Here is an 18,021-nt window from a genome sequence, read left to right on the forward strand (position 1 = left end):
TGGAGTTGCTGGGTTTGCTGGCCTTGAATCACACAGGCTGGAACAGGAAACCTGATTCCATCCTGTTGGATCTCAGTGCAAGTTCCAGGGTAAACCAGAAAGTATTCACGATCTGACTCAGCAAAGGAAAGGGCAGAGGGAAGACAGAGATGTGAGATCAGAGCAGTTACTTATCTGTCCAGGCCTCAGCTTGGTATCTGATTAGAATATAAATTAGAAGAAAAGTGTCTCTATCAGGCCTTTGCTTGGTATCTCTCCAGGTGCACATGGTCATGGGCAGTAAGGGGGAGGTCCGAAATGGGAAAGACAGAGAGAAATATGACTGGGGGGGTGTAAGAGAAAGGCTGTCTGGGTTTGTGCCATGTCCGTCTCAACACATTTCTTCATTCCAGTGTACCAAAAAAGTACAAAGATGATCTCTGTGACCTGACATGGATGGTGAAGGAAAAGAGGAGCTCAGGGAAGTCATAGGGACCTCAGCCTCCCTCCATCTCTAGCCACTTCCATTTACTAACCCTCATAAAATAAACAGCTATGAGATGAGGGAGGGGAAAATAACCGTAATTCTCCTTTTCAGCTTGTCAAGTAGAGCACAAAGCCAAACTCTGTGATCTCACAGGGATGATGAAGGAAAACAAGATGCCAGGGCGATCTGAAGGGCAGATTTTCCCCATCTCTAACCGCTACGTGGAGCTCAAGGTCATCTCAGACCATCACTTCAAGAAGCAGACACACCAGGAGCACGAGGCCCTAGCAGCAGCTGGGGAGCTGAATGAATATCGCCTCCAGAGAAGAATAAAGAGTGAGCTGGAGCGCATCACCCCTGACCGGCTCTTCCGCTGGTGCTTTCGAACCCACCATGTCCCCCTGTCTGTGATGGTGAGCGGAGTAGCTGGCGTAGGCAAGACAACCCTGGTGCAGAAATTCATCTTTGACTGGGCAATGGGGAAGCACTACCAGAAATTTGCCTTTGTTTTCTTCTTCAAGTTCCGGGACCTGAACACTATTACTGAGAAGAGAAGCCTAGAGTCTCTGATCTGTCAAACATATCCACACCTCCAGGACAAGCTCCCAAGAGTCCTGGAAGACCCTGAGAAGTTGCTCTTCATCTTTGATGGCTTGGATGAGAGCAAGACTGATTTGAAATTAAGCAGAGGTGGATCCCAGGAGCTGTGTATGAACCCGGGGGATGTGAAGCCAGTTACTGTGATTGTCGCCAGCCTGCTGAATCAGACTCTGCTGAAGGGATGTTCTGTGCTGCTGACCAGCCGCCCCAGCAAGTTGACCAGTTTGGAGGCTGGAGTCTTCCATAGGGTGGCCAGTATCGTGGGCTTCCTCTCCAAGGAAAGGGAAAGATACTTTTCCATGTTCTTTGGAGACGAGCGAGCCTCTAGAGAGGCCTTTGCATATGTGAGGGACAGTCAGGTTCTGTACACGCTGTGCTACAACCCATCTTACTGCTGGATCACCTGCACGGCCCTGAAACCCTGCTTCATGGCCGCAGCAGGGAGACCACAGCCTGCACCCAAAACAGTGACCCAGCTCTTTGTCAGCTACGTCACCCATATTATGGCCAATCACACCCAGGAGCGGCCTGAGCCTCAGAGGATGCGAGATACATTGGTAAAGGTTGGATGGTTGGCTGAATACGGCATCACAAACCACATTCTAGTCTTTGATCTGAAGTATTTACAGGATTTCAATGTGGAGTTTTCTCCCTTCCTCAGTGGCTTCTTGGTGGAGAACCCTCAAACTGATGACTCTGCCCAGGTGACCTACTCCTTCCTTCACCTCACCATCCAGGAGTTCTTTGCTGCCCTCGTGCATTATCTCGATTACAAGGAGGACAAGTTCAGAGACACAATGAATAAAGCCAGGTCCTGTAAGGAAGGTGATTATGAGATCTTCTCTCGCTTCCTGGCTGGGCTCTCCCATCCTGCAACCAAGATGCCCCTGGTGAAATATGTGGGGAAGTTCTCTGCAGAGGCAACTCGCAAGGTTATTGAGTGCCTCAGTGAGATGAACTATGAGGAGCTGCAAAGCCCAGAAGAGCCCAAGGGGAAGAGGAGGCTGATGAATGTATTAAATTTGTTTTTTGAATCCCAGAACAGCCAACTTGTGCATGATGTTGTGGGTAAAGCTGCCCATATGGACTTCTCCGACTTATACCTCATGCCGGTGGATTGCACGGTCCTTGCTTATGTGTTGAGTTGCTGTGAAGAAATACAGCGCCTAACCCTAGATTCCTGCTTCATCCAGAACGAGGGCCTGGAGCGACTCAGACCTGAGCTGCACAAAGTCAGAGAACTGAGGTAGGAAAAGAGGTCGTGTGTAAAGTTTAAAATATCAGGACTTGATGTGCCAGTGGCCTCAACAGGGCTGTCAGGTAGATGGTGATTCCCAAGAGTGTTACAGATATGGACATTACACCATTTTGTAACATACAAGATCCAAGCCCATGTTATAGTCATCCTCTGTCTATTTCTCTTGTGGCCCATTTTGCAAGAGAAAAGTCATTTCATGGACCAAACATCTCATCTCCCTAAGGCTTGCTTCCCAAATATTTGATTCTGCAGACCTCCAAGGAAGGGCTCCATGGATCACTGGTGGTCCACAAACCCACAAGTGGAACAGTCTGTCTATCTTAGGGTTTTATACTGGCACCCATCATCACAGTAGGTGAGCACCTTCAGCGTGAAATCTGTATCAATAGTGAAGTCCTTAATCTGGACGTGATGAAGCTCCAGCACTTCTCTATATTCAGAGTCAAAACTCTGCTTGGAGAAGGGTTTTTGTTTTTAGATTTTTTTAAAGCTTTTATTAAGTTTCTCTCTTTGGGGGGTTGGTAGAAGGTGTGTCCATGCCATGGCATCCTTAGGGCAGAAAAGCTACTGTGTAATTATTATCACTTAGTGGGAATGAGCACTTCCTGAAAAAGACAAGTTTAGAAGAGTTCTTTGCCCTGACAGGGATCCCCATTCAACATGTCAGGATTCAGGGTAGGTGTTTCTCTCATACTCACCCTCCGGAGCAGTGGTGTGGCAGGAATTCCTCCTCACTCTTGTGAATTCCTGACTCTCCCCAGAACATCATACCTGGGATAAAATTGCTCCACCACCAAGCAGAGCCAAATGTGAATCAGTTTGGAGTCCAGCTCAATGGAGGAAGCATTCATGTCTCCTCCAGCTCTTCTCCCTGAGGCTCTTGCTGTGCACAAAACAAACTACCTCCTGTACCTGCAAAGTAGCAGGAAGCCCTGGTGTCCTTCCCGCTGCGATCTCTGTGATTGTTGGGTTTTTTGGTTACAGCTGCAGCTTTTTGTAAAAATTCTAAAGGAAATGGAATTAAAACGTCCTCCCCAAGATGTTACCAGACTGTAACATTTAAAACTGGGAAAGCACAGGGAGGTTCTGTAGGACAGTGGTCTTCAGCTCTTGTTAGTGCTGGTCTCGGGGGGAGCTCAGCTTTCACAGCTGAGGTATTGGGGCAACAAAGTGAACAATAAGGTCTGAATTACTTTGGCCTCTTGCCACCATAGATTCAAATCCCAGGGGGATCCGCTTAGCAAAAAGATATACTTAGTTCCAGGGTGTTACTGTATGTGTGCTTGGAATCAAGGTCCATCAATAGCTATTAGCCAGGATGGGCAGGGATGCAAAACCATGCTCTGAGTGTCCCTAGCCTCCGTTTGCCAGAAGCTGGGAATGGGCGATAGGAGATGGATCACTTGATGATTTCCTGTTCTGTTCATTCTCTCTGAAGCATGTGGCATTGGCCACTGTCAGAAGACAGGATACTGGGCTAGATGGAATCATAGAATCATAGAATCATAGAATATCAGGGCTGGAAGGGACCCCTGAAGGTCATCTAGTCCAACCCCCTGCTCGAAGCAGGACCAATTCCCAGTTAAATCATCCCAGCCAGGGCTTTGTCAAGCCTGACCTTAAAAACCTCTAAGGAAGGAGATTCTACCACCTCCCTAGGTAACGCATTCCAGTGTTTCACCACCCTCTTAGTGAAAAAGTTTTTCCTAATATCCAATCTAAACCTCCCCCACTGCAACTTGAGACCATTACTCCTCGTTCTGTCATCTGCTACCATTGAGAACAGTCTAGAGCCATCCTCTTTGGAACCCCCTTTCAGGTAGTTGAAAGCAGCTATCAAATCCCCCCTCATTCTTCTCTTCTGCAGGCTAAACAATCCCAGCTCCCTCAGCCTCTCCTCATAAGTCATGTGTTCTAGACCCCTAATCATTTTTGTTGCCCTTCGCTGGACTCTCTCCAATTTATCCACATCCTTCTTGTAGTGTGGGGCCCAAAACTGGACACAGTACTCCAGATGAGGCCTCACCAATTTCGAATAGAGGGGAACGATCACGTCCCTCGATCTGCTCGCTATGCCCCTATGGACCTTTAGTCTTACCCAGTATGGCCGTTCTTATGAATCAAACTTTAACAACCAAGGCTCTGAGGGGACAGTAAAGGCCCCTAGGCACTCTGGTTAAGAACAGGGTGTGATGGGATGCATGGGGTGCAGCCTGGGACTGTGGGACTGCTGTGCCCCCTTAACTCTCCAGCCTGGGCTGTTTCTTACAATGCTTTGCTAGCGACAAGCAGCAAACCCCTCCTGGTGCTGTGATCACTCAGCACAACCCCATGTGGAGCCCCACACCCAGCTAGATTGCATGAATGCTCCCAGACCCATTCATGGATCACACAGAGAAAGGCACCGGCCAAATCCCCCCAGCTCCCAGCCTTGTAACCTCAGGAATATACCGTCTTTCACTGCTGAAGATGAACAGTGCAAACTTATTAATTGGTTCACCACTTCATCAATGGAATGTGGATATACACCAGCCTTTACAATCCTATTAGACTGGGCAACATCTAGATTAAGCAGTTTTTCTCACCTCACTGGGTATTGCAGTCCTTAGTATACAGGTTTGTCCCTTAAATCTGGGCCAGTCTCTTCTGTTGGAGTCTTCAGTCTTCTGAGTGTCCTTGTTGCTTGTAGCATAGGTGGGGGCAGGAGAAAGGCCCAGCATGTGGCCCCTGTGTTCTTTTTTATACCCTTAGTCCATATGCTTGGAGAACACACAAGTCCAGACATGTCTGATGGGGATTGCTGAGTCCCCAGGCAAGGTTGAGCAATTCCCCTGGTGTGGCCTTATGCAGGTAAGTCATTGCATTGTAGCTCCCTTGCTAGACAATGGCTGTTGATGATTGTTTGACACCCCACCTGGGCACTGGTAATTTTCCTTGCTGTTGTCTCTGGGGAGCTAATATCTGGCCGATTCCGCAATTTACAGCATGTTTTACTGACAACCATACAACACAATCTTATCACTTCATATGGATTAATGACATACATATATTTAGATGAAACAGTGACTTTCAGCAGATTATAACCTTTCTCCTGATACCTTACAAGGTGTGCTTTATATGCAAGATCCCAATTCTATATGAATGAGGAATATGGGGGTTACAGGGCGCTCCCCCAAGGTATAGAATGTCACACAGGGGTTTGCCCCAGTGTCCTGTGACAGACAAATTCCTCTTCCTCACCGAGGTGTAGTACGCTGTAGCTCCTGCCTGTCACTGCAGAGCAGGTTGCATGTCAGTGCTAGTCTGTGTCCATGGAACCCAATTCTGCTTGTCTTGTGCACCCAGCACTCCCACTGAATTCACAGGAATTTTGTGTGGGCAGGAAGGGCAGGATCAGGCCTTGCACTTTGGGAGCCTGCAGGATGAAAAGTCCCCTCATGCTAGCTGCGGTGCAAGTGAAGGTTAAGATGCAGCTCCCCCTCTGCTGTGCTCTTGAAAGGAAGGATGGGTTTGTGGTTAAAGCGCAAGTTTCTGCCTGGCTCTGCCACCGACTCACTGTGTGATCCTAGGCAAGTTGTTTCGCCTCTCTGAGCCTCAGTTTCGTCGTTTCAAAATAGCAACACTGTGGTAGCACATGGTGGGAGGGTTGGTGGCTGGGTGGTTTCACTAATCAGTGTCCATAGGGCATTTTAAGATCCTCAGGTGGCAGGAGCTGGTGAAATGCACAAAGCCGTTCGGCTGGACCTGGTTTCATTCTCTCCTAGCTGTCTCAGGATCTCTGAGCTGGGGATGGTCTTTAGAAGGCTTAAGCAAAGCCCCCCCAAAGCAAAGCAAGTCCTGGCAGAACGCAGGAGTCGTGAGTGCCTGCCTGAATCATGCTGCCCCCCGGGAATGAACAGAGAGCTCAGCCCAGGGGCGCAGCACTGAATGCAGCCCCGCACCAACTGGCCTGGAGGCTCCCAGGAGCCTTGGTCCTGAGCCGCTGCTTCATTCTCCCAATTAGGCACGTCACAGAGTGGTGGGGAGGCACTCTAGGCTGTGTCTCTATGGTTAGACCCCACCGTGGGAGGACTCTAACCAGAGACCCCACGTACAGCACAGCTCCCAACTTGCCTGCAGCCATAGAGCTGTGGCTAGAGTGACACTGTGCCGGGTGTTGTAGGGTGTCGCTCTGGCTGTTGCTGTGAGTGTGTTGGGGGCCCTGCTTTAGGCAGAGGTAGCTCTGGGTGGGGGACTTGAGCAGCTGCTAGGCACGGTGGGAGTCAGAGCAGGTTTCGGAGCACACCGAGGGTCTGTCTACACTGTGTTCAGAGGTGTGACTGCAGCCCGCCTCAACGTGCCTGAGTAGCTTCGATCTCGCTTGAGTGACAGCAGCGGTGAAGCCGCAGCAGCGTGGGCTATGCGTGCACAGTCCATGCTGCCATGACTTTGCTGCTGCTGTTATCTGAGCTAGCTGGATCTTTCTCCTTGGAGCGCAGCGTAGTGTGAGCGGGGGCAGGGCAGCCAGCGAGAGGAGAGTGGGGAGCCAGCCGGGAGGACTATGGGAAATGCCATTGGGGTGCCAGAGAGAGCCATGAGACAGGGAGGAAGCTCAAAGAGAGGATTCTGAGGCGCAGGGAGGATTTATGGATTGGAGAGGGAGGAGGAGCGAGCAATAGAAGGATTTGATGGGTCTGGAATTGATGTAAATGAGGTAATGCATATGGAACAAACATGCAAATCTTCCATTGCATAATTTGCATAGCCCATCCAGCTTTCCAAACCCACAGTCTTTGCAGATTTGTCTCCTTATCCAGCCTGAAATGCTTTGTTCTTTCATTTCCCCCCAGTCTCCTGGATAATGATCTGAAGGATCCTACAATGAAGGATATTTGCAAGGCCCTAAAGCACCAGAACTGTAGGCTAGAGGCTCTGAGGTAACTGGGTGATCGGTGTCTTATGAGTAATTCACTCACTTTCAAATGTATTTCATGTTCTGAAGCGTCATGGGGCCTGCAGCCTGTGTACATGGGGATGGGAGATAAGGCATAATGATAAGCTTGGGGCTCTGCCATTTTTTCCTGGGCCATGGTCTGTTCTTTTTGTTTTGTTCAGTACTTGGATGGCCAGGGGAAATCCAGGATGCGCAAGAGGTTGTGGTGGTGATTTGGAACACGGCTCTTTTCCTTTGGAGTTAGCACGGAACCAGTGTCCCAGCAGCGGCCATGCTAGGGAGCTGTGAAATCCAGCTCCTCCTCAGTGCTTGTGGTCACTAATTATCCTTTGGCTGCTCACTCTGCCAGCTGTAACCCATCCCCCTTGAGATCCTTCTGGCTCAAAGGCCTGTCTGGGTCTCCTCCCTGCCAGGCTGGCTCCTCAGTTCGGTAGTGTGATTTGTGCTTTATCCCTCGCCACCTCCTGGGGCCAGGTGTACTGCTCCCACAGGGCTTGCAGACCCTGCAGGGCCAGGAAGTGACAGGGTGAGTTTGAGAACTAAACCTGGGTCTCCTACTTGGCCACGTGCAGCTCAGACCCTAGTTCACCAGGCCTGTCCCCCACTCTTCCTCCCTGGCTGTGGAGTTGACTCTGTGTGTGTGTTATAGTGCAATGTTACACTCTCCTGGGGCTGCGCATGATTGCATTTCAGCAGGTCACTCTGCTAGAGTCCCAAAGACAGAATCACATCCCAGCATGCAAACTCTGCAGCTCCCAGTAGCAGTCTGTAGTGCTGCAGTGCAGAGTACGTGTTAAGCAAAAAGCTAATGTAACCGTCTGCTACTTCTTCCTCATTCTTCCCTGGGGCTCCTGCCCTCTCTGGGCATGTGGCCTCTGTATCCCATCCCCATCTGTGTGCCTTTGGTTCTGATGGGTCTCCTCCCTCCTGGCTGGCTGATTGTTCTTTGGGCCTCTCTCTCATTGTGTCTCTCACTTATTTCCTTCCTACCTCTGTTCTCATTTGTCAGCTTCTTGTCTCTTTGTTCTGTTCTCCTGTTTCTTCTCATTAATCCTCCTCCTGGCTTTGACAGTTTCTCTCTCTCTCCTCTTTATCTTTTCCTGTTTTTCTCTCTCATTCATTTGGCTCCTTCTCTCCCTGCCTGCTCTCTAGCCTAGGGAAGAATGCGTTCACTGAACAGTGCTGTGAAGAACTGGCATCTGCCCTCGCGGGAAACTGGACCCTCCTGAGTCTTGACCTCAAGAAGAATAAACTGCGGACAGGGGGCCTTTCTTACCTATCAAGGGTGTTTGAGTCCCCAGAATGCAAGATTCAGAAATTAGGGTAAGTATAAGTCTGACAGTGATGCTCCGTCTGTCAAAGCCCTTCACCCATTTCCTGGCATAAGCATCATTTCAGATCCTGTCAGAGAAGGAGACACAGAAGCAAAGTTTCACAAGGTACAAAGAATCTTGTCAGGTTCACAACACATGCTGGTCCCATCTCCCGTGGGGCAAACCGCCCAGGGGAAGGGGAGGTGAAACATTCCTCCGCTTAAAGTGACCAGATGTCCCAATTTTATAGGGACACTCCCGATACTCAGGGCTTTTTCTTATGTAGGCGCCTATTACCCCCCCCCGTCCCAATTTTTCACACTTGCTATCTGGTCACCCTACTCCTGCTCCATGTCCTTGGCAGGAATGGCCAGCCCTGCCTTGATCAGCCAGTTGCTGCCACACGAGAGAGATCAATTAAATTTTCACCACTCTGAAATCCCAGCCCAAAGGATCTCAAGATCCTGATCATGCCTGGGCTCCAGAAGCAAAATGCTTTCCAGAAAAGAGTGGTTGGGGCTGTTCTGATCTTGGGCTGGTGTGAGCACAGCAGGGAGTGGAAATGGAGGGGTTTCTAGGTGCTCAGATCACTGGTCAGCTATAGCACTAGGAGGAATTATTTCTGGGAAGTTCTATGGGCTATGTTGTGCAGGAGGTCAAACCAGATGATCCTAATGGTCCCTTCTGGTCTGAGAATCTATGCATCTAGTGGATTGCCGATTAGGAATTAGCATGGTGAAGAGTCCCTGCTAATATGGATGCAGCCCCTGTGTCAGCTTTAGATTTGTTAAACCTGTGTGATTCTGCCATACGTGGTAAGATTAGCAGAAAGAGGGAGTGAGGCAGAGGGAGGCAAAGTGACATGGAGGAGTAAAGTGAGGATGGTCGGGAGATGGACATAGACATCGGCAGCCAGACAATGCAGGAAAGCCCTGTCAATTCTCTGTTTCAGCCTTTCTCTAAGGCAGGGGTTCTCAAACTGGGGGTCGGGACCCCTCAGGGAGTCACGAGGTTATTACATGGGGGGGGTCGCGAACTGTCAGCTTCCACCCCAAACCCCGCTTTGCCTGCAGCATTTATAATGGTGTTAAGGATATTAAAAAGTGTTTTTAATTTATAAGGGGGGGTCGCAAGCAGTGCTGGGTGAAAGGGGTCACCAGTACAAAAGTTTGAGAACCACTGCTCTAAGGTATGTGTCCGATACTCTGCTGCAGCCTCCAGGAAACTGGTTTGTCAGATGAATCCTGCAGGGCGCTCTGCTCTGCTCTCTCCCAAAACTCCACCCTCCGGCATCTGAACCTGAGTGCAAATAATTTCACTGATCGGTGCGCTGAAGACATGCATCTCCTTATCCTGACGTGCCCCAGCCTCACCGAGATCAGGTAAGGCTACGAACCTGGCTTGTCCTGCAGGGCAGACATGGCAAATTTGTTTTCTTTTCTCCTCTCGTTATGCACGCCCCCTTTGCCTGTGCAAACCTGTTGTGTAATTTCTTTATTCTTGGTTGTGAAGAGGTTGATGGGGGAGAGATGCCTCAGGGGACTGGGAATGGATCCAATCCTGGTTGGTGGGGACCAAAGGTCACTGTATCCCATGGCTGGTTGGTGACCCATGTCACAAACTATGGTGCTTTTAACCACTCCCTAGTGGACAAGTATCACATCACAACAGTCAGTCCCCAAACTGGCATCACTTACCCTGGTCTGCTGGCAATCTCAGAGACACCAAGGAAGACGTGGGCTGTGGAGCCGGGTAAGGAGTGAGGCACCGGCTAGTGCCAGTGCGCATGGCAGGGGCACGAGGGTTTCCTGTCCTGTGCTTATTCTGGGAATCTGCCAAGGAATCAGACTCCAGTGATGTCCGTTCAGCACTTGTCACTGCCCGAAAGTCCTCTGCCCCCCAAATAATGATTTAAAGAAACAACGATTGCCATTTGTGTTTTGTTCCTCCGAATGGAGGAGCTATTCAGAGCGGGCCTCGCCCGGCTGAGTTGGCCTTGCACATCCGTGGGCAGAACCATGTAATGAACAATGCAGGGAGCTCTGTGGATAAAGGGTGATGGGAGTCTGTTGGTCAGGCTTTAGAGAGTTTTTAGGCTGTCTTGGTGGTCCAGTGCCGGAGACCAGTGACTCAGTGGCCAAACAGCTGTGAAGGCCTTGCGGGGCGGGGGGGGAGAGTTTGGCAGCTTTACAGGGCTGTGTGGACATCGCATTCAAGAGACCTTTTCTGTCTCTACAAAGATTGATCACAGGGACTTGAGCTGACGTCCTCCTGACTATTCCACCCTCCAGCTTTCTGCCCTCCCTGCTTTCCAGCTACTTTGTCTCAGATTTTATACCACACCCACCACTGTGATGCCTTCCCAGTCCTGCTCTTCCCCGGTCTATTCAGAATGCAGCCAAAGTCACCTTGGCTCCCCACTCTGCATCCTGGTCCCCGGCGCACAGGGTTGCCTCTAGCATGCAAAATCACTCCCAGCTATGTTTCATTAATGCTCTGCCAGCCACTGATGAATTGTATTGCAGAGCGACACCAGCAAATTCCCAGTCCTAGCCTTGTTCCCCAGAAATGTGCATCTTGTACTGCCCAGCACTCTTCTGGACAATGCAAGCTTATAGAAAGTCCGTCATTGCATCAAAGGAAAATGATATGCATAGGCCCTGTTATCTCAAGTGAAGATTCCCGAACACTTCAATCCAAACATCCACTGGTTTAGATAAAGCCACAAAACAGCTTATTCACTACAAAAAGACAGATTTTAAGTGATTACAAGAAATGAGGCATAAAAGTCAGAATTGGTTGCAAAGAAAATAAAAAGATTAAACTGCGAGCTAATACCTAACTTAACTAGTTAAGTGAACATAAAAAAGTAAAAAGGTTCTTTTTCTCACCAAAAGCTTATAGCAGTCTGTACTGGCTGAAAAGCCTCCCTGCCAGGACCCCTCTCCCAGTTCAATGATGCTTCTTTTGTCTTTGAAGCACTATTGCTGCCATGAGTAGCTATAGGAGAAGAGAATTGTGAATTGTGTTGTGTGTGTCCTGTATTCTTATACCATTCCCCTCTTTGAGGATTATCTCCAACTGGGGTCCAGGCGACAGCCAGTCTCTTTAGACAGGACCTCCAGCTGTTTCATTGTCAATATATAAAGTTCTTGCTCACACCCTTCTTCCTGGCAAAGAATAGCTGCTTAACTAGGTGATGGGGGGCATGGATCAGCATTCACGTCACATTTCCCATCAATACCTGGCCCGGGCTGGGGAAGCTAATGATCCAACCAGCGGACTAAATTTGGTGATGAATCCTGGTCACATGCCACCTGAGACACGTTGCGCATATACTAAGAAGACTAGGCGATAGCCCATAGTAGGTCATCTGATTATGCTGATACCTGGCCGGGGCATCAGTGTGTCTTTTGTCTCTAAAAAACTTGTTTGGGCCTGCTTTTCTAATTCTGGAGGATGTTACAGAAATGCTATGCAGTAGAATTTTATAACTTTACATATATAACCCTTCTGCCAGGCCAAGTTGATAGCAGCAAGGGCCGGGTTCAGTACACAGGGGTTCCCTCTCATTAAAGCAAATGCAAAACTGGCTCGAGCCCCCACCCAGTGACCTGGGAAAATCTTACACACCCCCTGGGCGCCTCAAGGAGGCAATACTTCCCCTCTCGCAAGCACATAGTCTGAGTGTAGCAAAAGCCTTTTAATAACAGAGAGAAACAATGTGGCATTATGTTGGGGAAACACCACCAACAGGATTCATAACACAACCCATGAGCAAAAAAAAAAAAAACCCACCCCAGGCAAATTGGGGCATGCCCTTTTCCTTTTGGTTCTTGAGTCCAGCAACCCCAAATCACCCAAAGTCCCAAAAGTCCAATGCCCCAAAAGTCTCTGTCCCTGGTCAGGGCAGCCCCAGAGTTCGAAAGTTTATCTGCGGAGCTTTACCTCCCAACCTGGGTGGAAATGGGACGGGGGTAAGAGGCACCTTACATGATCTGAAGCTGACCGCCCCATAGCTCCATAGCGGCGCTCCGCTCCGCCAGCCGCCCCACAAACTCCTTCGCTCAGCTGCGCTCCGCTCCGCCAGCCGCCCCACAAACTCCTTCGCTCAGCTCCACGGCCCACAAGCAGCTCCTGCCATCCACACACTGCTCCGCGTCGAACTGCTCCACAATATATCTTCAGGCTCCCCCACTACTTAACACAACACTCAGTGATTTCAGCTCTTAGGTGAATTCAGCTTGTAGTAGGGGAGCCCCAGTGCTGGTGCACTGTCAGCCCAAAGTAAGCTCAGCAGCCTATAACTAGACTTCTAATGAAATCAAAATTAGCTCTGATATTCCACAGTGGAGAGAGGAGGAAGTGCAATTAGCATGTAAGGCCCTCACCAAGGGGCCCATGCCACCAAGTATTAATACTTGTCCCCAGCCTCTCTCCATTCACACAGTTTTGGAACCCATGACCCTTGCCTAGCGAGTGCTACTTAGTTGATGGTGAATCCCTCCATCATAACAAAAGGCCACATACAGTTCCAAGCACAGTTCCCATAATCAGGGTAATAACAATTTATTGTTCCTGCCCCAATAACAGAGACACTGGGGATCCCACAGCAGCCAAAGTGACCATTTGGGCAGCTATGGTCTCATTCTAGGCGTGGTGGGTGTGCCTATGCAAATGAGATCGGCCCCTGAAGTTCTTTTCCACAACTTGCCACACCTCACCACCAGATGTCAGGGTGGAGCTCATCCTGACACTGCTTACACATACAATGTTGAAACACATATTTTACCAGGATAATAATATTCCGCAGATTATGTGTTTTGAAAGGATATCTCACAAGGTATTCTTTGTACAAAATGTATCATAGTGTTGTAAAAGTGGTGAACATAATGGTATAGACTGGCACACTGGGTCTCTGTTTGTGTTTTCTATAATGCCAAGCATGCTGTCAGTGCTTAATAAATAACAATAAAACACGATTCTTGCAGTGAAAATAGCTGTTCTCTTAGAGCAGCAACAATGTGGGACTGTAGGGCGGTCCGGCCGGGGTCGTCGCTCTCCGGGGCGGCGGGGAACCAGACCGCCTCGCTATTTCTGTCAGGTGTGTCAGGGAATTAGCCTGCCTGAGCAAAGAGTTCAATAGCAAGGCCCAGGCCGTGGATCAGGGCGGGGCAACAAACAGTCAGTAGCTCAGGGCCCTCAGGCAGGGGCTGAGCAAAGAGTTCAATAGCAAAGCCCAGGCTCCTGGCTCCGAGCGGCCTGGGAGAGGGGGAGACTGCCACCCGTGAGATGGGTGGCAGGGGGGACGCAGGCCCACCCACTCCACTGCGTCCCAGCCGGGGGCCCTAGCAGTGGCAGAAGATCCGCTGCTGTGTCAGTGGGATTCCTGGCCTTAACACACTGACATGGGCTCTGGCAGCATTGCAGCCTGACTGGGGTTGGCTGCCCCCGGGCTACTTCCTACCTCCCCCTCCAGAGGTACCTGGGTCCGGCCGGCGTCCTCTTAGGGGTCGCACACCATGGGCTCCTCAGGGTAACTGGTGCACGGTTGGTTTGGCCGCTCCTTGGGGTAACTGGCGAATGGCAAGCTTGGCAGTGTCTCTGGGCTTGGGCTAGCATCAGGCATCGGCTGGTCTGGCCAGTCCTCGGGTCGCCCGCCGATCGCTGTGGTCTCCCGGCTGGGAGCTCCGCCACATGCATCTGGTCTCTCCGGTGGCTGTGTTTCAACTGAGCTCTGGGGCTGGGCTTTTATACTTCCGGTCCTGCACCTTGACCTCTGAGGGGCGGGCGCAGGGCTCACTGGCTCCACCCACTTTGGCATCCAGAGAGGCTCGTCCCTCTCTGGGGCGGCGGGGAACCAGACCGCCTCACTACAGGGACACAGAAATCATCTTGGAAATCAGAGATCATAGTGTTCTGTGTACAGAGACTAATCATGGAAGAAAGATATTCCATGCCTCTGTGGTCCTGGTAACCAGTGATATTCCTATAACAACATGGTAGCGCTGCAGTCCAGGGTTGCTGGGTAACAAGTGGAAAGATTATGCAGTGGTTAGGATGCTGGCTTGGGGCTTGAGAGACCAGCATTCATTTCCTTGCTCTGGCACAGAGTTTCTGTGGGCAAGTCACTTAGGATAAACTCTTCAAAAGCCCTTAAGTCCCATTTCCAAAACTAACTTTCAATGATACTTAGGTTTCATTGACTTCCATGGAGACTTAGGCACCTGAGCCATGTTTGAAAATGGGATTTGGGATTCTAAGTTACTTGGATGCTTTTGCAAATTTCACCCTTAGGACTTGTCAAGAAGAACAGTGAATGCACGGCATGCTGGGGTATATACCTACAGCGCCCCAGTGTGCCACACATTAAGTGACCGTGTGGACCCTACTACTGCATGCTAAGAGTTCCCTAGTGCACATTGACCAGCTCTGAAATGGGTGTAGGTCAAAGAGCACCAGGGAACTTTCAGCGTGCGATAGCAAGGTTCACACGGCTAGTGAGCGCACAGCGGGCTCGTGTGTTGTAGATTACACCCCCTCCTAGGGGTGTTGTATGGATAAATATGCTAAGACTGAGAATAGAGCCATATAAATACCTAACAGAGAGAGCAATAGCAGAGTCCTGTTCATTTGTGATGAGACTTACCGGAGGGTAACCCTGGGTATTTTCTGTTTGTCTTCTAGGCTAGGCTTGACCGACTTCTCTCCAGAGGTGGAAAAGCAGCTGAAGAGCCTGCAGAGAGAAGGGCTGGACATTCATTTTTAAAGACCAGAGCTCTGCTGTTCCCTGCTGTGAAAGCAGCACTGGACGCTACTGATGCACTGCCTGGTGCAGCGTCTACTGCCTGTGATTCAGTGCGAGGGGTGACAGCAGCTGGAGAGTAAAGCACACTGCATAAGACATATTGGGCCACTTTGCAATGAAACTCGGGCCAATCTCCTATGATGGATCTGCTGAGCTGGGGACTACAACTCCCATCAGTCCCCTCTGCACATCCCCTTCCTCCTGGCCAGGTAAGTAAGTGGCTGCAGGGAAAATGAAACAGCAGCTGCATGGCAAGCAGGGAGTTGGAGAGAAGCTGAATTCAGAGTGGAGTTCCCAGGAACCATATGTGTGGAACACAGCCATGTGTGGAACCGGCTGTGACTGTCCGACATGACAGCGGGTGCAGGTCTGTGTGGGATGTATGGGGGAGCAGCAGCGGCTGGGCAGGAACCCAGCACAGAGGGGCCCCAATGACAGACACTAACTGAGCCTGGCCTGGAAACCTACAAGTTCCTATTTGCTTGGAATAGAGACTGGACTGGACAGGGCACCCCAGCACAAGGTGGGATGAGCCCTGACTCTTGATTGGACTGCCCCAGGGGCCCAAACGTTTACTGCTATCGTTCCCTTTGAACTGTAATTGTTTAAGCCTCTGTACCTAGGGTATCTACAACCTTTCCTTTGCTGCTGGCATTTCTAAAGCATTTATGTTCTTAGTATGAAAATTATGGTCCCCTCTTTCTACTAACAACCCTATTCAGCTGCGGAAGGACCTCACTTCTCAGCTACAAATCCAGCATTTTAAAAGTCTCCCAGGCCTCTTGCCCTTCCTCCAGAGTCAAGGCAAGTTCTGATTTGAGCATCCATTTTTCTTGGATTTCAGTGGTAGATTACATGTTAGATTGTGTTAGAGAGGATAATAAGGTGATAAGTAACAGTCAACTTGGATTTGTTAAGAAGAAATCATGTCAAATCCATCTACTATCCTTCTTTGTCACAGTAACAAGCCTTATGGATTGGGAAGGAAAGCTGCAGATGTGATATATCTCGATTTTAGTAAGGCTTTTGAGACTGTCTCACATGACCTTTTCATAAACAAAGTAGGGAAATACAGCCTGCTGTAGGGTAGGTGCACAACTTGTTGGAAAACCATACTCAGAGAGTACTTATCACTGGTTCACTGTCAAGCTGGAAGGGCATAATGAGTGGGGTCCTGCAGGGATCTGTCTTGGATATCTTTCTATTCACGATCTTCATAAATGATTTGGATAATGGCATAGAGAGTAGACTTATAAAGTCTGTGGACAATACTAAGCTGGGAGGGGTTGCAAGCACTTTGGAGGACAGGAACAGAGTTCAAAATGATCTTGTCAAACTGGAGAAATGGTCTGAAATAAATAGGATGAAATTCAATAAGGACAAATGCAAAGTACTACCCTTAGGAAAGAGTAATCAGTTGCACAAATACAAAATGGGAAATGACTCCTGAGGCAGGAGTACTGTAGAAAAGGATCTGGGAGTTATAATGGATAACAAACTAAATAGGAATCAATAATACCTCAGAAAAGTGAAGGTCATTCTGGGATGTATGAGCAGGAGTGCTGTAAGAAAGACACAAGAAGTAATTATTCCACTGTACTCATCACTGATAAGGCCTCAACTGTAGTATTATGTCCAGTTCTGGAAAAATGTGGACAAATTGGAGAAAGTCCACAGGTGAGCAACAAAAATTATTAAAGGGCTAGAAAACATGATCTATGAGGAAAGATTGAAAAAACTGGATTTGTTTAGTCTGGAGAAGAGAAGACTGAGTGCGAGATATAACATTCGTCAAGTATGTTATAAAGAGGAGGGTGATAAATTGTTCTCCTTATCCACTGAGGCCAGGACAAGAAGTAATGGGCTTAAATTGCAACAAGGGAGGTTTAGATTAGATATTAGGAAAAGCTGCCTAACTGTAAGGATAGTTAAGCACTGGAACAAGTTACCTACAGAGGTTGTGGAATCTCCATCACTGGTGGTTTTTAAGAGCAGGTTAGACAAACATCTGTCAGGGATGGTCTAGATCAGGGGTGGGCAAACTACAGCCCGCAGGCCGCTTCCAGCCCGTGACACGTTTTCACCTGGCCTTCGAGCTCCTGCCAGGGAGTGGGGTCAGGGGCTTACTGCGCTCCGCCCGCTGCTCCTGCTGGGGAACGGGGTTGGGGGCTTGCTGTGCTCCGCCCAGTGCTCCCAGCCCGACTCAGCGATGAGCAGTTTGACTTTGAGCATCATCTTCCGTGAAGATTGTTCTGGCACACAGAAGAGCCACATTGCGCAGGTGCAACTTCTCCATCCCTACGCAGCATTGCGCCAGATCCCCTCTCGGTCTCCTATGGCCCCACCCTTGAGAGCCTCGAGTGGAGGGAAATCGCACAGGGGCCGCAGCTGCACCCATCCTAGCTTGGGTGCCTCCGCATGTGGCATTGCTGCCTTGGCGTCACACTGCCCGCAGGGCCCCTAGGAGTCCCTGGTACTGCCCCGTAGAGCCCCCCATGTGCCACACCTCATGAGTCCTCTCGCCATACCTCAGTAACGTTCCTAACATCTCTTACAGACTTTCAGTGAACACAACAGTGCAAATAGAACTCAAAAGTACAACAGTAAGAACATTTTTTGTGGGAGGCTGGGGCATAAAGTTAC

At 49.6% G+C, this 18,021-nt stretch overlaps 1 protein-coding gene across 2 annotated transcripts in view; it reads left to right on the forward strand.

The window, feature by feature from the left end:
• LOC144279390 (NACHT, LRR and PYD domains-containing protein 3-like) overlaps positions 1 to 18,021 on the forward strand; it is a 36,672-nt gene that overhangs the window by 13,301 nt on the left and 5,350 nt on the right. For both annotated transcript variants that reach the window (XM_077840876.1, XM_077840877.1), the window contains exons 6-10: positions 578 to 2,312; positions 7,154 to 7,240; positions 8,410 to 8,580; positions 9,785 to 9,952; positions 15,258 to 18,021. The exon at positions 15,258 to 18,021 is cut by the window's right edge and continues 5,350 nt beyond it. In XM_077840876.1, coding sequence (XP_077697002.1) covers positions 578 to 2,312; positions 7,154 to 7,240; positions 8,410 to 8,580; positions 9,785 to 9,952; positions 15,258 to 15,339 — 2,243 coding nt within the window. In that variant the 3' untranslated portion in view covers positions 15,340 to 18,021. The remainder of the gene's footprint in view (positions 1 to 577; positions 2,313 to 7,153; positions 7,241 to 8,409; positions 8,581 to 9,784; positions 9,953 to 15,257) is intronic.

This window comes from Eretmochelys imbricata, chromosome 24, assembly GCF_965152235.1.
Source record: "Eretmochelys imbricata isolate rEreImb1 chromosome 24, rEreImb1.hap1, whole genome shotgun sequence".
Classification (NCBI taxonomy): domain Eukaryota; kingdom Metazoa; phylum Chordata; order Testudines; family Cheloniidae; genus Eretmochelys; species Eretmochelys imbricata.